General features: G+C 38.1%; 1 protein-coding gene across 1 annotated transcript in view; it reads left to right on the plus strand.

Moving 5' to 3' along the window:
- Positions 1-26985, plus strand: part of LOC126195528 (dynein beta chain, ciliary-like) — a 930907-nt gene that overhangs the window by 422248 nt on the left and 481674 nt on the right. Inside the window, exons 27-28 of the mRNA XM_049934154.1 lie at positions 15996-16161; positions 16340-16463. Coding sequence (XP_049790111.1) covers positions 15996-16161; positions 16340-16463 — 290 coding nt within the window. The remainder of the gene's footprint in view (positions 1-15995; positions 16162-16339; positions 16464-26985) is intronic.

Genomic DNA, 26985 nt, shown 5'->3' on the forward strand with positions numbered 1-26985 from the left:
GATCCATTTTTCGTCCATAATTGTTTTGGAATAATAACATAACATTTAGAACCTATTATATGTAGGTGCTTCATGCCAGGCTTCTTTCGATATCATATTTGATACAGATACATCCATAAAATAGTGGAATGTTTTGATCAATTCAGGGCGTATGCTGCAGAATTTATCATTTCAGCCCAAAATTACAGAGGAATGTTTCCTCCATAAGCATGCATCATACCCATGGCTGTTACAACAAGAGTGCAATTTTCTCTTTCACTGCATCCCATTTGCTGTGAAGTGTATGGCATAGTAAAACATTGGAGTCTGCACTCCTTCTGTAAGATCTCCGTTGTGTGTTTATTTTTTAGTTTTTGAACAGTTTTATAAACTTCATTCTTTGTGGTTGGAAGTAACATCATTGCGTTTCGTGCAATATTATTTACAGGTGTTATATTTGTTTTGGGGAATTTTTATTGTAACTTCTCTGTAATACTTAAAAAATGCTCATTTACATAGTTTACTAAGTGTTGTGGATCATATATTACCTTCTCCCCCTCCCTTAGCAGTATGTTATTCTGCATTTGTTTGCCTCTCCCCATTTCCTTTTTTATAACATCCCAGACTGCTTTGCTTTTATTCTCTGCATTGTATATTATTTTGTCATTAAATGACTTTTTTGCAGCAATCAGCACCTTCCTATAGATCTTTTTGTATCTATGATAGAAATTTAAGAATTCTGGATCATTGTGAATCTTTTTCATGGAACTGAGGTGTTTAAGTGTTTGGGAGGACTTCTTAATACCTGTTGTTATCCATCTGTTTTTGTGAAATATTGATACAGACATGCATACTTTTGGAAATGCCTTTTCAAAGTTCAATTTAAACAATGTGGAGAATTTAGAGAATTTCATATTCACATAGGTTTCCTTATATGCTTCATCCCAGCTTTGTTTTTCTAGTTCTTTTGAAAAATCTTTTATTTTGATTTCTGATAGATGTCGCTTGTAGGCTTGTAGTTTAGGGAATGATTTGATGCCTGACTTTACAACGATGGTCTGATAGTCCGAGATTTTTTACAGCTACATCACATTTTTCCCTTGTCCATATTTGTGGCCACATGGTCAATTACTGATGAAGTTGTTGTGGTGACCCTTGTTGCACTATTGACCAATAGGGACATGCCAAAACTTTGAAGGATGTTCATGAAGGTGCTGCTGAATTCATTTATGATATTATTGTTGATATTAAGGTCCGCACATGGAATTTTGTTGGCCTTTGTAGTTGAGACTTGATCTAGAACTTCTGTTAATTATTGAAAAAAGTGTCCACACTACCACTGGGAGATCTATACATACACAAAATGATTAATTTCTTGGTGATATCAAGCCCTGTTAATTCAGTAGCTAATATTTCAAAGTGTTTGTCTTCACTTACTGTACTAAGGTCATGTCTTGATTTGAACTGTGTTACTTTTCTAATGTAAATGCATGATCCTCCTCCCCTTGAATTAGTCCTGCAGTAAGAGTTTGCCTTTTCATACAATGATAATACTTCATGTTGGATTTCTGTGTGTCTACACTAGTGTTCAGTAATACAAACTACTGTGCAGTTCAAAGATTGGAGCTCAACTTCTAATAGTTGTATTTTATTTTTTATTGATTGCATGTTTTGATGGATGATTGTTAAGTCTGTGAAATGTCCCATGTTACTCTTTCCAATGGTTTGCTTTTATTTTGGTCATCTGGTATATGTGGTATTTGAAGTGTTAAAATCTGTTTTGTGAGTGATTGTTTCAGTTTTTTTAAAACTGCTGGAGATACTCTTTAGGCCAGGTAACCTGTTGTTTGAATTTATCCTAAAAAAGACCTACTTTTCCTACCTATGACAACAGGTATTTGACCATGTGTGGCCTGAGATCCACCCCCTATACTTTCATAAATCAGCTGTACCAATCTTCCCTTCCCAGTCCTGTGTAGGTTAGTTTAGTGAAACCCCATCTGTTGATTGTAATGACGGGCACCAGAGAAACATAGGAGTTAACTATCCATAGGGACCTACAGTGGAATGACCATGTAAAGCTAATGTAGGAAATGCAAATGGTTGTATGTGATTCATTGGAGGAATCTTAAGGTAATATAATTCAACCACAGATGAAACATTTGTGAGCCTAATTCGTCAGTATTTCTCATCAGGTTGGGACATTTACTTCAGTTTGGAGTAATATAAGAGACAGTGAAGTGGCGTGTTTCATCACAGGATCATTAAGTAAGCATAAACCATTATGGGAACACTCAGCAATCTCTAATGCATCATGGGTAGATTTACTGTTGAAATTCCAAAAGTATATGCTGTTAGTTTCATTTGGAGATTATTATTTCTGTAAAAGTGTCCATTAAAATGCATATAAAATACTTGCTATATGGAAGACGTAGTACTCACAGGTCAGAATTCTGATAAATACTGAGTTTAATTCATATTCTTTCCAGGCTATTTTACCTATGTACTGCACATATACTGAGCTTTGCATTTCACCATATTATTCTGGTAAATACAGATCAGACAGAAGCAGCTGCTGTAAAGGTGACACCAAATTGCTCCCGTTAGATATTTCATCAGAAATACATACAGCACTTATAGTTCAAACTAATATTAGTATTACTGTAACTCTGCACAAATACAACATCAGAATTCCAACCAACAAACTTGTATTCCATTTCCACGTGCAGAAATATACTTAGACACTGAATGAAATAGTACTTAGTACAAACACACATAATGAAGAAGTACATTAATATGCAGTATAACATTGAGCATACATCTATCTTATAAACACTAGGGTGCTGAGAACCCCAAGGTGTGTTGGCTTATATATGGCAATCTGGCACAAGGTGCAGCAATTGCTGCACTGACTGTGCAGCCAATAGCTGTGGAGGCATGCGCTTTCATAACACTTCTTCCCCCTTGGGGAAAAGTGTTCACTGTGGAGATGTCCATATCTTCATTGGAAGGGAACGACTGTTGGAGCTAGTGTCTTGTCATCACAAGAGAGTATGGTCTGAAATGACAAAGACATGGACAGGTGCAGTGCCCACACCCTTGCAAGAGACTGTAAGGGAGCACTGGTTATGGAGGCATCATATCCATGTCCTCATTCGGGCAGGCACTCGGCAATGGAGGCAGTAGATAAAACATAGATGGTGGCAACACGATGTAGGTGGCCTGGTGCTAACCATCCTACCCAGTGGTGGTGGCACCTATAACAAAGATGGCACAGGAGCCAGAGGTCCCATGGACCGTGCCACGTGAGCCATCATCAGCAGTAGAGGGGGTGGCAGGGTTTCCAGCCTGTGGTCAGTCACAGGCAGAACTGGTCATAGTTTTATGGCACCAAGCATTCAAGGATGCACATGATGCACAGATGGCGGCCTTGGCAGTGATGGATGACTACTGGTATCCACACGTCACCAGCCAACCCGCAGGCCTGTCAAAGCCTTGGCAGAACTGCTGCAAGGTGGGCAGTGGCAGGTGGTTGGGCTACTGTCAGAGCAGGTGAAGCTGTGTACGAGACTGGCAGCAATGGAGCAACTCTGCCTGGCTATGGTTGCCAACTGAAGTGAACCAATAGGAGATCAAGAAGTTATTGAGAGCTGCCTCAGGAGAAGATTACATAAGATTACATGATATATTTTTTCATCTGCGTTTTGAAAGTACGGACCATCTGTCCCTCATCATTGGAGTGAGGATGAATTGGAGGGGCTGTAACATGCCAGATGTCACTCTTTGTACAGAAATCTTCAAAATCCTGGGACACAAACTGTGGGCCTTCGTCCATCACAAGTGCATATGGCAATATTTCCAAGGAAAAAATGTTGCAAGTACTGTGACCATAACTGCTGTTGATGTAGGGGGCAATGAACTATATAAGGAAATTTTGAGCTAAAGGAATTAAGGAATGGACCAACAAAATCAGCAGGAGTACACTCCAACGTGCATTTGTGGGATGGTGCATGGGGAAAGAGAGGCCAATGATGTCACTTGATGGGTGGTGCACTGTGGGCAGGCTGGCACAGCATGCGCAATCTCATTGCCAATTCCCAGCCAAAACACATGATGTTGGGCCAGAATTTTGTGCAAGAAACACCCCAGTGATCCAGATGGTGAAGGCACATGATGTCCCACTGCAACGTGGACAGGATCACAACCAAGGGTGCCGATTCTTCAGTAGTCAACAGTAACACACCATTAAGAACAGAGGGGTGATGACGAAGAGCATAATAATTACACGAGGCATCCAACATCTGTCCCGCTGATTTATCCAGCAGCAGTGGTGGACAAATTGAACAGCTTCACATAATACAAGATCAGCTGTGACATCCACCAAAATCCAAGAACTGGTAATGGGAAAATGACCCCTGGCACATTGGGCTTTGATGTGTAAATGGAAATACAATAGTTCATCCTGATCAAATGCTGAACCAGGTCCAAACAGCAATAGAGAAAGAGCATCCACATTAGTGTGTTGTGCTGTGAGAAGGAAAAGTTTCATAGTTACAGTTCATAAAAGAAGAGCCCGCTGTTTCAGGTGATGGACTGTTTAGTCTGGTAAAGATGCTGAAGGATGGAAAAGAGAAATCAGAGGTTTATGATCGGTAATTTAAAACCGTAGAGGAAAACATGACTTTTTTGAGTACATACAAAATATCAAGGGTTTCTTTTGCTATCTGTGAGTAGCACTGTTGCACCTATTTCAGTGTTTAGGAAATATACACAATAAGGCATTCGAAGCGATATGTGTATTTGTGCATGAAAATGGCCCCAAGGCCACACTGGGAGGTGTCTGTGGTCAAAACAAGATGTTGGTCTGATTGGAAGGTAATCAAGCAAGGTGCCAAATGTAATTTTGACTTCAACGGGATAAAAACATACTCATAGGTGGGCAACCACTGAAAAGGAATACCTTTATGTAAGAGAGGATGAAGGAGTTGAGCCACTGTGGCTGAATCAGGAAGGAATTTATAGTAGTGCACTATCTTTCTGAGAAAGACTTGCAACTCCTTGACATTGGTAGGATGTGGCAAAGCCCTAATTCCGTTTACATGCTGACGTAAATGCTTGACACCAGCAAGTGAGACTATGATTTGTCCAAGTTATGTTTCAGCAGTGGAGTAGACCATTCACTAGAGGAGACAGCAATGTTAACACCCAAAAACACAGTCTACCAAGTTCTATTTTCACCCTTAAAGATATTGGGATTGGGTGAGCACAAAAAATATGGGAGTGACCATTGGTTTCAGTGTGATGTGAGCCTTGAAATCAGTAGCACATCCTAGACCTTCTTAAAACAGGGAAGAATATTTCAAATAGAGCACATCTAGTTGCTGGTAGGGAACTTGATCCAATACCAGATGCATTTCATCAGGAATAGAGAAGCTAAAAATTTTGAACTTTTCAATGTTGGCATCATCCACCACTAAAAAGGCCAAAGGCCAAATGGGGCTGCGCCATGTTCATGTAGAAAATGGTTGCATGGCTGCGACGTTGTCTTTCCTACATGAGCTAATTGATGGTGGCTAAGGAGGAGAAGCAATGGTGGCTACATCACACCAAGCTTCTATCTGATTTCCTGCTTCTCTAGATGATGGGCAATGAGCAAAACCTCTGTGAGAAAGGGATGTTCACATTGTAAAGCACATTCACCATCTTCTCTATCACAAGCCAATTGTACTATATAGCATCACAAACCATCGAATCAGCATTTGAGTCCCAGTGAGCTTCAATAACAAACTGGTAGTGACAACTAAGGTCATGAAGTTCTGTTTCCCAGGCCCTTTATGACTGATGTGTCCACTGTTAACAATGGTAGAACTTAACACAAGCAGCAATAACATGTGAACACTTGCAATGATAATTAGAGAGCAACTAAAACATTTCATCAAAAGAGAGACTGGCAGGTTCGTGAAGTGGAGCCAGCTGACACAGAAGGTGATAAATATGAGGAGAAATCAATGATAGAAAGACAACCTTACACAATTTGGGGTCATCTTTCATATGCATTCCAGTCTCCCGCAGAATCATCATACAGAGAAACAATGTGGGTTGCATCAATGGCAGTGAACACTGGAGCATAAATGATGCTGCCAAATTGTTTAATGCCACAGAGAGAGCCTGATGCTGGTTGGTAAGAACTCACCGCTGTTCAACAAGAAATTGAAGAATTTCTTCCACCAACATATTGGTCGTAGTGAACTGGGAAAAGAAGTAGTACTTAGTACGAACACACGTAATCGAGGAGTACATTAATCAACATTCTAACATTGAATATACATCTGTCACATGAATAGCAGCCTGCCTAGGGCTGTGGCACGCTGGCTTCCAAATGGCTGTTTGGCAAACAGCAGAGTGCTTGCTGCACCATCTGTGCTGATGCACATGGAGGCAAGTGCTTTTTAATTACATGCACTTGCTGTATAAGGTTACATCAAATATTAATATTGAAGTATTGCTAAAAGTTGGTGTGGCTGAGAATAAGGCACAAGCATGTATATTTGGATAAAATACTACAGTTTGTACCTGTGTGACCACTGCTCTGTTTATTGTGTTACATGTTAGCATTTGACCAGTAAGATGTCACTGATGATAGCCAATCAAGGACAGTGCATCTGTACTGGTGGTTAGAAGAGAATCATTCTCCAAACAGCAAGTCAACACAACAATCTTAGAACTTTGCATTTGGGTTTGAGAATTCAGCTAGTATAAGTTTAACATATATTTTTGTGATGCTATCCATATTTTCTCCACATTTCTCCACAGCCACAAGAAAAACTAATGTCTTCCATTTATTCATTATCACCCCTTCTTACGTACAAGAAATCTCTGACATCTTATTAATCGCAGAAAGAAAATGACAGAAATATGAAAATAAATTCACACAAGATGCGGTTAATAGAATAATGTTTGTATCATTTAGTCTACCTCTACTCATGAATTATTTGTGGTCGGGCCAATCTCAAGTGTTTAATTTGTTTCTTTCCATGTATTTTCAAACATACATATCCTCACTGATTACTTAATTGCATGTCAGATAGATGACGTTTATATATGATGCTTTGATTATATTAATATCACCAGTTATAGTCAGGTAGCACCAAAATAAAACAAAAGATCTGACAGAGTTTTGTAAGGAGAATGTAGGAGCTGGATAATATGACTATTGAATCCAATGTATGTAATTTATCATTCAGAAACTTATAGATCATCTTAGTGAAAAGGGGAGAAACATCTCATGCTGAACAAGGATGTTCAGTTGCAAGATCTCTATGTGAAAGTATGGAAATACTCTGTAATATCGAGACACTTTGCAAAGTTCAGTAGTTTTCAGTACAGAAAAGGGAATTATCCCATTCTTCAGTGGCCCATACCAGGTATTTAATTTTGGGCTATCGTGAACATGTGAATGTTGTGACCCCCAGATTAAGATATGTTTTATTTACTACTAACAGACAAACTTTTCACTGCCTGATTATTCATGTTACCAATTTTATATTAAAAATTAAAACAAAAAATGAGCTGTGTTTGTAGTGCAATACAGAAATAATTTCATGTCCATGTATTCATGAAAACACATTTGAAATTATGAAACAGTCATAGAAAAAAATATGTGTAATGTACAAATGTATAAGTACAGCTGCTTCACATGTCTGCAATTATAAATATATGCCTCTCAATGCCTCTTCATAGCGCTATAGAGGACTAATGCACTGCCAGATGTCAGGGATTTGCTTAAGTTGACTCGACTGCAGAAGTGTCTTCCAAGTAAAAAATAAATGTATCAAAACTTTATACATGATGTTGCACTTTGTCATGTATCTCAGTGTTTGTCACATCTCGTGAACTGTGTGTTGCACAGTGGTATATTTGTGTAGATACATTCAGTGGCATATGAGGACAGTCACCAAAATATCTTGCAAATGGAGTTAGTAGCAAAGAAGTAATAAATTTAAATGTCATGCATGATGTGGCAGCTTTTCACACATCTCAGTGTTTATAACATCATACGAGGTCTGTTCAAAAATTTACGTAACATTCATAATTTCGCATCAATGGTGTGTTGGAGTGAAATTCATTTGGCATCCCTGCACATATCTATTGTAACGTGCCGGGACATGTCCTTATTTATTAGTGCCACTTAAAGTTCATGTCACAACTGGATGTACCGGTATTGAAACATTTCCTCACCCAGTAGATAGTGCGCAGTGTTCCCGACCTACCTTGCTTTGCTTATTCAATATTGTCTTCCCAGTAGCTGCGTCCATCTCACATAAATCACACTGAAATTAAGAAGCCAGGATCCTAGATTAAGCTTTCCAAAATCAAAAGTCAAGACCGTACTCATTGTTGAACATTTATGACAACCACAATGCGATTTATTTGTTATCACTCACACATACAATATTCATGTGACCAGACCTCTTACACTTAATCGTCACATTAGGTAGGTCAAAAACTTCCAATCTTTAACAATGTTCGCAATTACAATTACCGGAAAAATTAACCAACTAGCCGCACTTTTGCTCCAAGAGAATCTGACCGAGAACTAACTGAGAACTGCACCAGCTTGGACCTTATATAGACAAGTGCTTGAATATTTGACTATTTCTGTTAATATATTATAGTTTATAACTTCCCAGGGTTAAAATGACCCTTTCTAATTGGTTTTGAAGTTAACTATTGAGTTTTATTACTTAAATAACATGAGTGAGCTGTATCTATTTAAATACATGGAACTAACTTATGCATCCTCCGTGGGAATTCCTGACTTATAACCGTGGCAGTCCTCTTGAACAATAATTTTTACGTATTCAAATTTACTTAATTCTTAATTACTGCACTTACAAAGTTGAGACTGGAGTCATATTACATAGAAAAATAAAGGTAGCAAAAGTATTGAAACAGATCTCGGAATTATTTAGTAGTTTGGTCACAACTGGCCCTGAAAGTCGTACAGGCTACAGATTTCAAGTCTTAATATCTATTTAACTAATGGACTTTAGGTTAATTTAAACACTTTGCTGGAATCAGTAAAATTTAGGCTTTCTTTTGGGTGCAGTCTTATAGCTGAATTCGATCTATTAGCTCACTCGAATTTTACTTAATATGTATTGCACAATATATGTCATTGTCCATAACTGTTAATAGTATGCATTTCCAATAAAACTGATTAGCTCATTACTTTCAGAATAGACATTAGAATGTACTGAAATAATAGATTTTACTAGGGGAATTTTATTTAAACTATTTCTGAATTCTGTACTGTGAGGCTGAAGGCCACAGAATCTGTAGTCGGAACCTGAGTCGTGAAAATGAAAAAAAATAAAAGTTCATTGCTTAACTAAATTACTGAAGGAGTGTAAAACCAAAACAGGATAGCTGTGGTCAACCCTGCTTCATTACACTATGTTTAATGTGTAACTGCTGGAAGTTTCATTGTTGTATGCCTGTTGGTAACTCTTCAGTGCTGTATTGAGTAGAACATTATTTTTGACAGTTTGCAAATTTTGAAGCAGAGTTAAGAGGAGCAATGCATCTGCATTAACTTTTGTGTGAAACTCAAGAAAAGCATTATAGAGGCACACCAAGTGATGAAGGAAGCATATGGTGATGAGTGCTTAAGTCATACTTGGTGTCACAAATAGTTCATAGGTTTAAAAATGGCCGGACGTCTGCCAATAACACTCATGTCAGGAATGTCAACCAAATTGTGATTTCTAGTTGAAAACTGACTGTCCAAGAGACTGCAGAAGAATGTAACATTTCAGTTGCATCATGTCATGAAATCCTGACATAGGAACTTAGAATGCATCATGTTGCTTCCAAGTTTGTCCCATGGCTCATGAGTCAAGACCAGAAAGCCGTCCCCCCACAGTCGATGAAGAGCTCTTGGATCGCACAGATGAGAACGAGATGTTCCGTAAAAGAATTATAACTTGTGATGAGACATGGGTCTATAATTGTGATGTTGAGACCAAGGTGCATTCTCCATAATGGGTGGGGAAAGATTCTCCAAGACCAAAAAAAGTTTGTCAGATCAGGTCAAATGTCAGAGCCATGCTGAAAGTTTTCTGTGACTTTGAAGGATTAGTTCATAATGAATTCATGCCACAGAGACAAATTGATAATTGGTGGTATTATTGGGACGTATTGCAATGCCTGCAAGAAAATTTGAGGAAACAGACTGAGATGTGGCAAGACAATTCATGGCTCTTGCATCAAGATAGCATACCCACATGTTCATTCTAGTTTCCCAATCACTGTGTTGTCTCATCCTCTTTACCTCCAGACCTGGCCCCTGCTGACTTTTTTTCTATTTTCAGAGTTGAAAACCCCATTGAAAGGATGAAGATTTGCAAAAATAGACAAGGTAAAAGAAAATTCACAGACGACATTTTGTGCAATCCAGCAAGGGGCGTACCAAGACTGCTTCCGGAAGTGGAAATGGTGGTGGGAGTAGTAGTGTATCACTTGTGGAGGAGAGTATTTGGATGGAGATCATGCACAATAAGTAAAAGGGAATGGTAGCAAAATTTTGTGGACTAAGTTCCAGCATTTTTTTAGGAGATGTCGTATCTCCTCAGCTATGTGTGATACAGTGCCATAATTTTGTAGGTACATTCAGTGTGATACGTATCTTGAAACTTTCTGCAAAATGTGTTGCAAATGGAATTAGTGGACAGAAAGTAATAAATTTAAACTTTGTGGATGATTTGACAGTTTTTCAGTAATCTTAGAATTTATGAGATGTCTCCTGAACTGTGTGTGGTACCATGATATACTTCATTTAGTGGCATATGAGCATATGGCCTGCAAAGTTTATTGTGAACAGTTAGTAGCACAGAAGCAATAAATATAAATGTCTTGTACATTGCGGCTGTTTTTCACACATATCATTGTTTATGATGTCATATCTCCTGAACCTTGGTAGGAATGTGGTTCTTAACCCTGGACAGCAATTATTGCCTGACACTAAGGAATAGAGTAGCAAGTGTGATTGAAATCAGTCTAGTGGTTTAGGAGTAGATGAGAAACATAAACATGCTGCACAAGTGCGTGCACACACACACACACACACACACACACACAATTATATCAATTAGGAACGTAAGCTTGTACAAGTGCGTGCACACGTGCTTGCCTGCACACACAAACACACACACACACACACACACACAAACATTATATCAATACACATTCAGAAATTGAACTACTAAGGAAGTAGATGAGTAGGTGGCTTTTCTAAAGGTAATCTATACTCACCCTGATTTATTTGTCGAATTAAGATATGTTGCAGAATACTTCCAAGAACAGAGCAGGCTATCTTGAAGTAAACAATGTAACCAAAGTCCGTTCATACAGTGTCAGAGTCCAGGCAGTTACTAACAGAGTGTGACTAATGGTAACCCATGAACCAAGCCTAAGTGAGAACCGAACTAATAGACTAAACAGTGTGAACTTCCAGTACATCAACACTGTGATACAATTGCAGCTGGCTCAGATGGGCTCTTGACTGACTTATGTGCAGTGTTTTGGTACTGTTGACTTTGTCGGAGGGCACTCCTGGTGACATGCACCTTGTGGGTTGTGGCAATATGTCAGTCAACAGGTCATGCTGCAGCAGCTACTTGGTTTCCATGGTGATGTCGGGTGGTACCACTACATCTGCCATCCACACCTCCCCACTCCATTCCACCCCTTCCTCCCTGCAGCAATCAGCAGCTGCCTTGAGAGCAAGAAGTGAGTGGTGCATGGTCTGGCAGTGTCTCTAGGCATCACTCCAAAATGCCGAGGCAGTTTGAGGCTTGATGGAAGTTGCATGACCCACATTGGAACCAGAAGGTATGCCTAAGATGGAGAAGCAGATGGCTGCTCGCCAGGATGGTGGCGACAAAATTGATGCTGCTGAAGGCTGTGGGTGGCAGCCATGGTATACGTCATGGACCCATAGCAGGCGGAGATTGTTCCATGGAGCCAGGTTGGATAGCATCCGAACTCATGGGACCACAACAGAGTGCCGACCCAGAAGGGAGAGAGACCTCAGAAATGATATGCACCAATAGTGGGCACTGGATGTACAAGAGGGTGCAGTGATATTGATCATAAAATTGCTCCACCGGCCCGCAGCCTTGAGTTGGGGTGGCTCTGTAAGTTACCAGGAAACTACAGAGGGCAAAGGTGCAGTGTTGGACATTGTTCCTTGTGGAGTTGGTCTTGAAAGTGCAGACAAAAAACATTGTGCATTACTGTTGGAAACCAAGTGAAAGGGCATGGTATGAAGATGTAGCACCTCATTACAGGCATAAAACTATTGAAAGTCATGGTTGGTGAATGCTGTCCTCTTATTTGAAATCATAGTCAACGGGTGTTGAATGCTATCCTCTTATTTGAAATCATAGTCAACGGGGTGCTTTCCAGGGCAAAGATAATTTCTAAGGCTGTGATAATGGTAGCACTAGTGACATATGACATGTGGAACACAAAAGGAATTGAGAAAAGTTATTATTCACAACCCACCACATGGAGCACAAGAAAGGGGCCAGCAAAATCTATGTGGATATGCTTCAATTACTCCACAGCATTGGGCCAGGAAGAGGTACACTGGGGAGGCACAGCTGAAGGGGCAGACAGGCAGAACATTCGCAGACAAGGTTTGCAATGTATGAGTCATCACTGGGCAAGAACAAGTGTTGTGCAAAACCTTCATCTGGGACATGCCCCATATGGCAGTGTATAGGAGCACTAGTGTCTCAAGAGAGGGAGGAATCTTTGATGTGACAGTGATCCTTGTCTGAGACCAACAACAGAACCCATGGGTTGAGATGCAGTTGACTTCACCATTACCAGCACATTTGTAACAGAAGGTTTGATGAAATCTGTAGCTATTTACACCAGTAGGTTTTATTTACATAAAAACAGAAATGTGTCATTATAGATCACAAAGCTCGAAAGAAAAAGGACTTGAGAACTGTGTCCTTCATGATTTTGTCTGACGATGTGTAAAAGCTCAAAATTAGTGAACCATTGTCTAGAAAAATACTCTTGAACGCTCCAGTTACCAGAGAAATTGTCTAGATAACATTACATTAAATTTGTGATTGTTTCACTTTGGTTACAATTCTTCAGTAATGAAAGAGATAGTTTATTCAGAATTAGAAAATTTTGTTAATAAAGTTCATACAGTTTTCCATAACAAATTTCATCAGTATCTAAAACTTTACATTGATGAAAGCATATTATTGTTCAACGAGTGATTATCTGTTAAACAGTATACCCTGCCCAGATTAAATAGATTTAGAACAAAAGCATCTGTGCTGCATAACTTTTGAACTAGTCTTCTGGATATTATTGTGCATACAGACACAACAACAGAAATTGGCTTCTACAGTAGGGGAAAGTGATGACTTAGCGTCAACATTTATAAAACTTTATTTGGAATGTGGACACATGCTAATCTCATAAACATTGAGCATTTGCTTATAGGACTGTTCATAGAAACAGGTGCAACATGCCCAAAGTACAGGACTAAATTAAATGAGAGCAAATTGAGTTAATGGCCACTGATACTATGTTTTGCCATGAAGTTATGTGATGAAAGAGAAATATGGATTTGACCATCTCTTATACCACAAAATGCTTGAAATGGAGTAGACTGATCAGAAGATGTGACAGAATGAAGAAACCATACAAATTACAGCTTGACTGTGAGGACAGTTGACTGTACTAACATGCTAATGAGTTCAGCCAAATCAGGGTGGCAAGTATATGTAACATACTAAAACTTCGTGTTTTAAATGCTCATGCTCTCCACAAAACAGAGGTTGTGCTGACACAGACAACATAAGGGTTTCTGTGGGAATACAAACTTCTTATGGGGCACACAAACATCACCTGCCAACATAAGATAACTACATCCAAAATGTTACTGATTCTAATACTAACAGATGAAATAATGGCATATACTCACTCTCTCTGTTGTTTCTCCAGTAATAGAGCAGGACCTAATTAAGAATTCAAACAACACACTCTATCCTAGTTTTTAAGGCTACGTGCTAGTTTAAGCAAAACTGATAATCCATTGTCGCATTAGGTATAAATAGTTTGTACTGGTGTACACTTCACTGTTGTAAGCATAAGTGATGGTTGAGATTGATGCAAATATCTTCAGCGAGCATGATGATTAAGCTATTTATGTCAAGCCAAAACTGCAAGGCATCCAGTAAACATTGACCTTACCGAGACCTATATCATTTTTCGTAGATGTGAAGAGGGCTCTGATTTTCAAGAGACATTGGAATATATGGTTCACACTATAGTTTGTCAAAACATGACTAATGTCCAGAATGAGATTTTCACTCTTTAGCGGAGTGTATGCTGATATGAAACTTCCTGACAGATTAAAACTATGTGCAGTACTGAGACTCGAACTCGGGACCTTTGCCTTTCGCGGCAAGTGCTCTACCAACTGAGCTACCCAAGCATGACTCATGACCCATCCCCTCAGCTTCAATTCTGCCATTACAAATTCTGCCAGTACCTCGTCTCCTACCTTCCAAACTTCACAGAAGCTCTTCTGAGAAGGTAGGAGACGAGGCACTGGCAGAAATGAAGCTGTGGGGACAGGTCGTGAGACATGCTTGGGTAGCTCAGTTGGTAGAGCACTTGCCCACAAAAGGCAAAGGTCCCGAGTTCAAGTCTCAGTGCTGCACACAGTTTTAATCTGTCAGGAAGTTGCATATCAGCACACACTCCACTGCAGAGTGAAAATCTCATTGTGGAAACATCCCCCAGGCTATGGCTAAGCCATGTCTCCACAGTATCCTACCTTCCATGAGTGTGAGTTTTGCAAGGTTCGCAGAAGAGCTTCTGTGAAGTTTGGAAGATAGGAGACGAGGCACTGCCAGAATTGAAGCTCTGAGGACAGGTCACGAGTCGTGCTTGGGTAGCTCAGTTGGTAGAGCACTTGCCCATGAAAGGCAAAGGTCCCGAGCTTGAGCTTCAGTTTGGCGCACAGTTTTAATCTGTCAGAAAGTTTCATATCAGCACACACTCTGCTGCAGAGTGAAAATCTCATTCTGGAAACATCCCCCAGGCTGTGGCTAAGCCATGTCTCCGCTATATCCTTTCTTCCAGGAGTGCTAGCTCTGCAAGGTTCACAGAAGAGCTTCTGTGAATTTTGGAAGGTAGGAGACAAGGTACTGGCAAAACTGAAGCTGTGGGGACAGGTCATGAGTCGTGCTTGGATAGATCAGTTTTAATCTGTCAGGAAATTTCGTGACTAATTTGTTTGAAATGCTTCTTGTAAAGGCAAAAATGCTGCCAACTTGGAAACATCTGCCAGAGTTTCTAAGCCTTTCATATTCACAACTGATTGGTAATGCAGTACATGCAGTCTGTTGCTTGCTGTAAGCATTCTGACTAAAGATACACTTGATGTGATCTAACTCTGCTGACAGGCTTCAGGATTTGAAGTGGCATGAGCCATGAGTGGAATAGTATGATGTAGTCCTTCCATTGAGCTGGCTGATGACATGTATTGACTTAGAGATATGAATCTGGAAGCAAGGTAAAAACTACATACGTCAATTTAGACCACTATTCACATAAAATATGCATGTTTGTCTCTGTGTGTGTGTGTTTCAACTTCATTTCTTTATCCCTTTATCCTGTCTCAAGCTCAAAATTTTTTCTGTGGAGTGAGTAGTGATCTAAGTTTATTTAATTGGCTTTATCCGTGCTTACTGTGAAACTAGATACTAAGTTCTTTTATTTAAATAAAAGTACTGATTAGCAGTTGTTGTCATCCAGGCACTGATAAAAATATGTTTCTATTTATTATCGGTATTAAATAATGTTTTCTTGTTCTGTGAACAGTATGAAGTAGTAGATAATATCATGAAGCATGTACTATAGATAAGAGTTCAAAACAGCAAGCTAATGCTAAATTACAAATATTAAAATTACAGGTATACATGTCGGGATGAATACAACCTCATGAATACTACAAATAATGAACTTAAAAATCTAGAGACCCAACTAGAGGAAATAAAATCGCAAGCAGATTTATTTGAAGTTAATGTGCCAGAATTCAAACAAATTACGCTTTGTCGAAAGGATCTTGCTATGCTGAAGGTATTTGTTAATAAACTTATTACTGAGTGGAAAATTTAGTTTAATGGTAATACTGATCTTTTAGTTTTCTTAATATGTTATTCATATTAGAGTGTTAAAAGTAATTCCTATGCTTGTACATTGATATTGATGCCTTTCTTTTTTGATATTGATGCCTTTTATTTTTCCAATTTTCAAGACTTTATGGGATTATATCAATGTTGTGCGATCCAACATTGATGACTGGAAAACAACTCGATGGAAAGAAATTGATGTTGAGGCTATGGATCAAGAATGTAAGAAGTTTGGGAAAAGCCTTCGTGGTATGTATGAATGTACAACAAAGTTCTGCATTATAAATTCTGCGTAGTCTCCTATATACAGATATATTTAAATCAGAGTTTATTTTGAATGTTCAGAAATGTCAAATTGTGTATTTTACAAAATGCAGAAAAGTAGTATCCCAAGACTACACATCATTGAAACACAATTTAAATTAATCAATTTAAACAAATACCTGTATGTAACATTTTGTAGTGATGTGAAATGGAATGATCACATAGGCTCAGTCATAGGTATGGCTGTTTGCAGACTTTGATTCATTGGAATGATCTGAGAGAATGTAGTCAGTCTGTAAAGAAGGCTGCTCACAAATCACTTGTGAATTTCATCTTAGAATATTGCTCAAGTATATGGAACCAATATGAAAAATCAGTGAATATTGAAAGTATTCAAAAAAGGGCAACTCGAATGGTCACTGGTTTGTTTCACTTGTGGGAGAGCATCACGGAACTGTGACTTGAATTGACAGACTCTCTTTGGCACCAGTTATCCTACAAGCATGTACTTGTAGAGTTTCAAGAACCAGTGTTTGGTGAAGAAACTAAAAATTTTCTTCAGCTCCCCTAGAGACTATGAAGAATTTAGTAAACTGATTACATCATGCACAGAGGCATTTAAGCTGTCATTATTTCCACACTCCATAAGCAATTGGACTGAGTTACTATACTGTGGTTTGCAGAGCATGTATGTAATGTATAATTATTCTGCATAATGCATTTGGGGATCTGCTCAGGATTTTGGACTTTGTGTCACTTCTTGCTAATTTGAGAAACACCACTTTGGCTACTTCCAGGACTAAAAGTCCCAACAAAAATGCATTTTGCTTTCGGGATATAACTCCATCATAATCAGTACTTTCGTACATGATAGCTTCTACATTGTATTTTGCAACTTGAGAAGCTGCTGTGCCTGTCTTGGAAGCATTTACTCAGATGAAGTGAGTTGCTGTCATGCAAAATGAATAAGTTAAAAATGTTTACAGCAGGCTGTTCCAGCTACTGCGCTTCCTGCTCTGCAGAGCACTGTCACTCAGTGTGAATAGTCAAGTGGGTCAGCACACAGTATAGCGAGCCTTGTGATCAGCTGAGTGCACCTTATGTGATTGCCATAGCTCATACTTAGTGCTACGTGAAATTAACAGAGAAACGTTGAAAACTTAGAATTTTGAACTTCAAATTTAGTATATTTTTTGGTATTTTTATGCATTTAAATGATCCTAAACAATGTATACACACAAAATTCTTACCTTAAAGTTTGAATTTTTTTTTCTTTTTCACTATTCCGTATTCTTTTCTTAACAAAAAATATGGGGTATTGTTTCTGTAAACAACACCTTAGTGTTAGTTCTCATTCAAATTAACACACATTATAGGCCTTTATACAAATGTTGATCTATTCAATGCCATCGTTGAAGTTGTTTCAATAGTATCTGGCATCATTGACCTCCTCGTGTCACTCATCAACTAAATTGTATGTTGAAAAGTATCTCTCTGCATCCACACTATTGACAAGTGCCCGAACTGCAGAAAAAGCAGCTCTTCCAAATGCATTGTATTTATTCAAAAATGGTCTGATGGAATGCTTTCAACTTGTGGAACTTTTTTTGCTATGTTAACAACAGGAGATTCATTCAAACTAAGCTATGCACCACAAACTGCAGGGTTGAAGAGCTAGTCAATGTTGTTGTAAAGAGTACTAACTGGGTCTGGTGCTTAGTGTTTGCATAACTTTTGTGAACTTTTCATAGCAGCAGATTTGAGACAAATTTTTGCAGATACTTTCTGTGCCTTATTTTGAAACATGTCAAAACAATCAATAGTGCCTGCTGAAAAACAACTTTCACAACTTTTTTTAATAGTAATTTGCTACTCACAGGTTCCTCCCCTTCACAATTGTGCAAATGGGTAAGTCACGCCATTTAGTGCTGTAATTAAACTGACAGTGCTAGCATGTATGTCACTCACAAATTTATTCTGTAAGATGAGTAGCTCTGATGCAACTTCATTTTTAAATAATCACAAATGAACTCTGGAAGCATTTTTTTGTTCCAATTATCTGAAAAATTCTGTGATTGCTGGTAAGTTTGTGTCCAAGTACTGCACTGCATGGAACCAAGGATTCCATTTCATGTTTGTGGGATCAGGGACAAGTTTTTTTTTCTGCAGGTGAGGAAATTTCTCTTGAAAGAGCTGAAGAAATGCACTTTTCATTTTGCTTGAGTGCAGAAACACCATTTTCATCATACTGGCAGTAAAATTTAGCTCCTTTAATTCTTTTAGGAAGATGTCACCAACTAAGTTCATTTTGCCCACATGCAGCATTTGAAATGTATTAAATTGCCTCCAGTCAATATTTTAAGTGTGTCAAAACAATATCCCATGTACACAGCAGTCTGATGTTAATCCCACAACGTTTTCATATTTAATGCTGTAATCTTTTGGGGTGGCTACCAGGGCCTGAACACAAATCATTGTCGAAAATAAAACTGCAATTACATACCTGCCATTTGTGTCACAAATGTTGTTGGTATTATCCAGAATAGGAACTTCCTTTACAGCACCTTTGATTTCTTCATTCATTTTGTTACTGCACTGTCTGACATATTCTTGACAAAGTCTATCTGAACTCGGTATACAACCAGGACTGGGTATATATTTATTAAAAAATGACCTAACTTCAATATTATCTAGTTTAGTCAATGGAATGTTTGTCTTTAAACACATTTTCATTTTTATGGCATTATCTAGCATCTCTCCAGTAGAAGTCTGCTTTTTATACAAAGTTCCTGCAGTGACTGCAGATGCATTTATTGCCTTGTGGCTAGCTAGCACTTTCAATGTATTTTTCTAAATTTTCCTTCTTCTCCCAGTTGAGTTGCACATTACAAAAATGACACATAGAAGAATTTTTGTTGTGAATGTAAAACCCTTCTTCTTTCGGATAGGCATTGCATCGTTCCTGCAAACTGAATTGATGACTATATCTGTCTCAGTCAGCACCTGCTAACAGTATTCTGTACACTTGGCGATGAATATCTGCAAATAATTACATCACCAAGTCTCATGACTGTTGCAGACTACTACCGATCACTTCTGGGGGTCTGGGGAATGCCCGTGCCAAGCTATAGTTCCCACATAGCATGTTTGCCACTTTTCCGACAAATGTTTCTGTGATTAGTTCAAGGATGGTGTATTTTTGTCTGGATATGGAATGAAGTGAATAGAAGTGAAGCAAAAAATTGATAAGCATCAAATTCAAAAATTCTACTCTACTATACTTCACATGCAGCAAAGCAAGAAGACATACTCTTTGAAGTCATCTAGTAAAGTTTTATAAGCTGCCGATTGTGAATTTATACTATCTATCTTGAATTTGATGTTTGTTTCTTGCCTTACTTTTATTTTTTCATTATTCTATCGAGATACAAATAAAACATCATTGGTTTAGTGTTCACTTTTCAGTGACACATGTTTTATCTACTCTGTGGTAACTCGATTTGCATAAATGTGTGTATTGGACAGGTTAGCAGAACATTTTATCTGTCATATATGTAATTATGTAACAAGTATTTGTCTGCAATTGTAATTATTTCACATATAATCATGGGTATATTATAAACAGTACAAGTCTAGTGTCTGTATATTCAGATGTTCTAGCCCGTAAGTTATAAGTTGCACAGAAATATACTAATTTTAATAAACTTTGCTGAAATATGCCAGTTTTACACTTTATCGCAATTTGAAATTGACCAAAAACAGGACCCACTATACCCAGGTAGTGTTGGAGTAACCGTTTTTTTCGCTTTCAAAACATTTCACACTTATAGCATTTATTAATTTCATGTAGCTCTACTTGTACTGATAGCTGCTGTGATATAGCATCACACTAAGACTGGGAAACTAGGAAATAATAAAGTGATAAGAACCAACTGTTTCAGAAGAAATTGAATACATTTATTGGGCTTCAGGAATTTTACATTTTGCTTTCAGAACAATAGCGGAAATACCAGGTGTAAAAGTGTTCAGAACATTAATGCATTGACACATCATGGAGAAAAGATCATTCCTTAGTTTTTATTCTCTTCATTGCTGAGAAAAGTTGCTCAGATGAGTAGGTATACTCAACCATCAACATGGTCTGTGTGGCATTTTTGTGTAGTTTGGGAAATGTTTTTGCTGAAATCAATGGTGCCCCAGTGAGAAATTCAGCTTGTTGCACAACTTGTCTTTAAGAAAAGTTGAATTTTGCGGATCTGTTGCTTCTAACTGAAGTGATGATGGCAAATTATTGGGTGAAACAGAAAGGGGTGCTGAACAGTTTTATTTCCATTTTGAAAATGGCGTACTCTCAGCATCATGTTTAAAAAGACATGGCAAGCTACTGTAACTTGGCTTGGTAACCACCAAAAGGGGCCTTCAGATACTCTTAAAGAAGCCAAATGATTAAATAATGTTAAAATTCAATTACTAATTCACCTCTGAAACAAATCTAATTTTCCAATAATTCTCAGATTTGGTTGTGCATGTCATATATTAGCAGGTCCTTACCCCTTGGTGCGACTTGTGCACCATTTCTGTGACCATATTTCCTTCCAAAACACACTATTGACCTCTCTGTGCCAGTTCAGCAAAGTGTTCTAAATCTTATGGTATCATACAGTTGCAATAAATGCCACTAGTTACAATTTTTTTGCCCTTTATATGAGGGTCACTCCAAAAGAAATTCACACTATTTTTTTAAAAATCCATCTTTTATTCTACATGTTAGAAAGTTTTACAGTGTGTAGATACATCCTTTAGGAGCAAATTTTCATTTCTCCACATAATTTCCATCCCTCTCAACAGCCTTACACCATCTTGGAACCAGCGCCTGTATACCCGCACAGTAAAATTCTGGACCAACCTGTTGGAGCCACTGTTTGGCAGCATGAACAAGGGGGGGTCATCATCTTTAAACCTTGTTCCACGAAGAGAGTCTTTCAGTTTCCGAAAGAGATGATAGTCACATTGAGCTAGGTCAGGACTGTAAGGCTGGTATTTGTGTTGTCCATCCAAGTTTTGTGATCACTTCCATGGTTTTTTGACTGACATGTAGCTGTGCATTGTAGTGCAACAGCAAAACATCCTGCTTTTGCCGATGTGGTCAAACATGACTCAGTCGAGCTTGAAATTTCTTCAGTGTCATCTCATATGCATCAGAATTTATGGTGGTTCCACTTGGCATGATGTCCACAAGCAAGAGTCCTTCAGAATTGAAAAACACCTTAGCCATAACTTTACCAGCAGAAGGTGTGGTTTTGAATTTTTTTTTCTTGGGTGAATTTGCATGATGCCACTCCATTGATTGCCTCTTCATCTCTGGTGAAAAATGATGGAGCCATGTTTCATCATCTGTCACAATTCTTCCAAGAAATTCATCTCCACCATTCTCATACTGTTCCAAAAGTTTGCTGCATACCGTTTTTCTTGTTTCTTTGTGAGTCACTGTCAACATCCTGGGAACCCACCTGGCACAAACCTTTTTTAACGCCAACACTTTCAGTATTCTGCAAACACTTCCTTCCCCTATCCCAATGTAGCGTGACAATTCGTTCACTGTGATGCATCTGTCAGCAGTCACCAATTCATTAACTCTCTGCACACTGTCTGGAGTATGTGCAGTACAAGGCCTGCCACTGCGAGGACAATCCTCAATATTGCCGTACCCGCTTTCATCACGTAACCTGCTTGCCCACTGACTAACTGTACTACAATCGACAGCAGCATCTCCATACACCTTTTTCAACCTCTTGTGGATGTTTACCACTGTCTCGTTTCCACAGCACAGGAATTCTATGACAGCGCAATGCTTCTGACGAACATCAAGTGTAGCAGCCATCTTGAAGACATGCTGTGACAGCACCACTCACAGGAACAGGTTGAACTAAGTTTGAAAACAAGTGGGAAGGATGTATCTACACACTGTAAAACTTTCACACATGCAGAATGAAAACTGTATTTTTACAAAAATAGTGTGCATTTCTTTTGGAGTGACCCTTGTATATTCCAGTACTATTTGTTATACTACATTGAAAGTATAGAATCATGCCCACACTTCCTTTCCTCTGCAGTTAATTTCTGACACTTAATGTTAGTTACTGACTGAGAATTGTCTCTCCATTTTCTCCAGTTAGCTTACATTGCCATGGTGTACGTGGCACTTTGTTTTCACTGACAGGTTCCCTGTTAGCACGCTGTTGGCTTTACTACAGCTGTTTTGGAGATTAGTTCCCAAATTTCCGATCCACAGCAGCACATGTCATTTGTATTAATTTTTTTCATTTATCATTAGGTTTTTACATATTACTTGATACGTAGGTAATGCACAGTTTCATTTATTCCTTGTAGCAACTGCAGCTGCATAAGTTTTGTCTTATTATATTATTGTTCTTCTGCCTCCACCCTGAGACCAAGTGCAAATTATACATCTCATTAGTCAAGTAGATCCAGTTCTGGAATTATGTCTGCTCTTGTTGTTTGATTCCCTTCTGAAGAACAGCAAGAGGTGCCTGAAACCAGTAAAGGAATAAAGTTTCTTATGTGTAAAAAATTGCTGATTATGTCAACAAATAGTTCCTCATTACTTTCAATCCATATCAGTACTGCACAAGGCAAACACCTTCAGTTTCTTGCAGATCTCTTGAGCACAAACATTCTGCAATTGCTACCATACACGATTTTATGACAGGTCCCACTGAATATGACACTTGTTGCTATAATGTGACTTTTTAGCTTGCTCAAATTGCAGCCTCACTTGTGTTTTCTTCACACTCATTCACCTGAAGATTATAAATGCATCACAGTACATGAACTAATGGTGCATATTTCTGTGCTCCTATATTAAGAATTTTTTAAGCTTACTTATCCTGTTAATGTCATTCCTAAGTCTGGCAACCAACTTTATGCATGCTTTCCGTCCTATCTCATTGTAATGCACTACATGAAGGCATGTACGATGCTGTATGTTGTACTTTATTAGAGAATTGACATATGAGGCACTGAAAATGGCCATAAATAGAAATATCTCCTCCAGTTGAGGCTTAGGGCTTCTGTGACTAACAGTAGCTGTCATTGTACATGGACTGTTGCATTGAGCAAACTGGAGTGCTCCCCAGTCCATGGGTACTATTAGCGCATCCTGGTTTAAGGATGTCAAAAATCTGCCTGTCTGAAACTTCATTTTAACCTGTACAACATGACTTAGTATTAGGCATCATTTAGCATGGAGAGTAGTAGTCAGAAGCAGATGTCTTCTCCTTCAAATTTTATTCTCTATGGCTCCCTTTAGTACCATGCAAGTTATACCCTGATGTCTTAATGTTTTCAACAACTAGAGTAGTGAGATTCCACATAACATGCAAAGATGGGTACCAAGCATAGTAAAAGCAGTTGCAGCAACAATAATTACCAAAGTACAAAGGACAACTAAAACAAGCAGAAAGATACAGTAGAGTGTCGATTATCCAACCTGAACCGGACGTGGCAAGGTCGGATAAGCAGGAAGGTCGGATAACATGGAAAATAATACAAAAAAACACAAAAATTAAACTACAGTAGGCCAATGAGTTCAACATTTAATACAATACTGATCAAATTAGACTGAATAGATATTTACTGTGTGAAGAAGTTAGTAATTGTCTTTTGTTTGCCTGCTGTTTGCTGTTTTTTTGCCGCTAAATCACTTAGTCTCTTAAGAAGTAAAACCTTGGTAGACAATGTTTCCTCCAGTTGCGCTACATATTTTAAAGCCATTTCTAAGGCCTTGTGTCCTTCATTGTGAGAAATCTTGGGCACACTTTCCTCCACTACATCTGCTTCTTTGTCTTCTTCTTTTTCGTTTACCATGTTGACTATTTCTTCATCTGTCACTTCAAGTTATTCATCTTGGACAATCCATTCATTTATGCCATCTTCTGTGGTGTCAGCACATCCCGGAACTTTTCATAACAATGAAAGCAGGGTAGTATTTTCCGGTTCGGTCTGCTGCTGTAGATTTTCTTCATCTGCAGAATTTTCTTGATTTTCCTGTAGCAAAATTTTCCACGATTTTGCAGTTGTATTTGCTCCACCACTCTGGAAGAAAGGAGGCATTCTTTTCGTGAATTGCTATTGAGGAAATTTAGAGAACCAGCATTTGAGGCTGACTGCAATACAATTTTACTGCCGCCAACTTACATTTCGCGGAAAGACCACAAAGACAAGATAAGAGGGATTAGGGCTCGTACAGAGGCATATAGGCAGTCATTTTTCCCTTGTTTTGTTTGGGAGTGGAACAGGGAGAGAAGATGCTAGTTGTGGTATGAGGTACCCTCCGCCACGCACCGTATGGTGGATTGCAGAGTATGTATGTAGATGTAGATGTAGATGTAAAATATCTTTTTCAGTTTCATCAAATGCTACATCCACACTGTTTTTGCAGGGTTTTAGCAACTTTACTGGTATCAACTTTACTGATAGAGATTGAACACAATGAATGGGTTCCATAGCACAACTAACATCACTTATTACAGAAGAAACATAAAATAGATTACTGTTAGAACTACATTTCGTACTTATATCTTCTTTCACTTCATTCCACCAATTTGGATACAAATTCTGACTAACCGCAGCTAACTTATTCCAGAATGCACAATTAGCTATGTTATCATCAATCTGGTCCCAAACAAACTTCATAAAATTTTCACCTTTATTCTCTAGGCTTACAGATAAGTCACCTTTACTGTTTGAATCATTACTCTGCATGACATTAATGAAAAACTGCTTTGAGTGGACTGGTATTCCATGACTCTCACTTACATCAGCACAAACATCACTTACCTTACCTGTATTCACAAATAACTCTGAAACTTCATTATTCTTAAACACCACAAATATGTGATACTCATCATCCTTATTAGCATTGTATTTTTCCAAAATTAATTCATCAATAACATCATTAACAACTCAAATCTCATCTCCATTAAAGTCACACACCTCACCTACATTCATTTGTAATGAGCTACCAGTCTCAGACTTAACAATCTCAGACTTACCAGTATCAGTCATTTCACAGTTCTCATTCATATCTACATCAAAAATAGCACCTAATTCAGATCCAATACAGTCATCACCTGTTTTACATATATCAATGACACTGTTTTCTGACCATGAGACGAAATCAATAGTACACTACATCAAAATTCTCATTACTCTCACATTCTGTTTTGTTATTAGTGTCTACATTAGTATAATTAAACATAGTATTCCAAAACTTGTGATCAAAACATAAATGAGAAAACTGACGTTCCTTCTGTTCAACTTCAGATACCTGTGCCACATTATTAATACTGTTATTATTGTCTAATTATAAGTGTAAATTGGGGGTCGTGTAATTGTATTTCCTCGCCCAAAACTGTGGACCTCAATTGAGGCAGACCGCCATTTTCCAAATGGCCACCTCTATGATTGTTTCTTCTATTAAATTGACTATGGTTATCCCCATTATTCCTATTCTCCTGATGTTCAAAGTTTCTCTCTCTATTACCATTTTGACCCTGATAGAAGTTACCACTATCTCAGTTTCTGTAGTTGTTACCATTGTGATCTCTATCATTTTGATTATTATGGTATATGCTTCTTTCTATTGCCCTATCCAGCCTGTCAACGTATCGTAAAAATTGTTCAAGGCAATTGTCAAGTCCATGTACTAAATCCCAATGCAAACTCTGTGGTAATCTCCTTTTTGGTGTATCAATCAATGTCATTTCATAAATGGCCTGTCAGGCTGCGGTAATTTCTTAAATTGATTCTTACAAAACTTTTTCAGTGTACCATCCCTATTCCTAAATTTGGACCATTCAGAAATTCACTTTTAATACTCCCTTGTTCAGCTTCTGACCAAAATTTTTTTAATAAACTTTTTTCAACATTTTGGTATTTTCCCACTGACTTAAATTTAGATTTTCCTAAGACAAAACTTCACCTTCAAGACATGTTTTAACAAATTTAATCTTTTGGTCATCACTCATGCCTGATACAAAACTATCTCTACAGTGGTGTAGAAAATCCACTGGATGTAAATTGTCTCATGGAAAACTTTTCAGTGGAATGTTGCACCACGCAATACCATTGTTTTGTTACAGGTTGTTGTGAATGCAATTTTCCTGAACTACTGAATTTTTTTGATCTAGAACATTTACATTATTTGGCATACTATTTTCAACATTTAAAATTTTTTGATCTAAAGTGCTGAAGTTATGTTCCATTTTTTTCTCTACAACCTTCTGTTGAATTCTAACATCATTGACATTCTTCTCCTGATATGCAATTAACTCATTTTCCAAAACAATAAATTTATTTTCTAATACATCGACTTTTTCATTCACACTTTTTAATCCATCTGACAACCCATTTTTTAGTTCTGAAACCTGATTACTAAGTTGGTCTATTTGGTGTTGTACCCTGTCCATTTTACTATTGTTTTCAG

The sequence above is a fragment of the Schistocerca nitens genome, chromosome 7, assembly GCF_023898315.1.
Source record: "Schistocerca nitens isolate TAMUIC-IGC-003100 chromosome 7, iqSchNite1.1, whole genome shotgun sequence".
NCBI lineage: Eukaryota > Metazoa > Arthropoda > Insecta > Orthoptera > Acrididae > Schistocerca > Schistocerca nitens.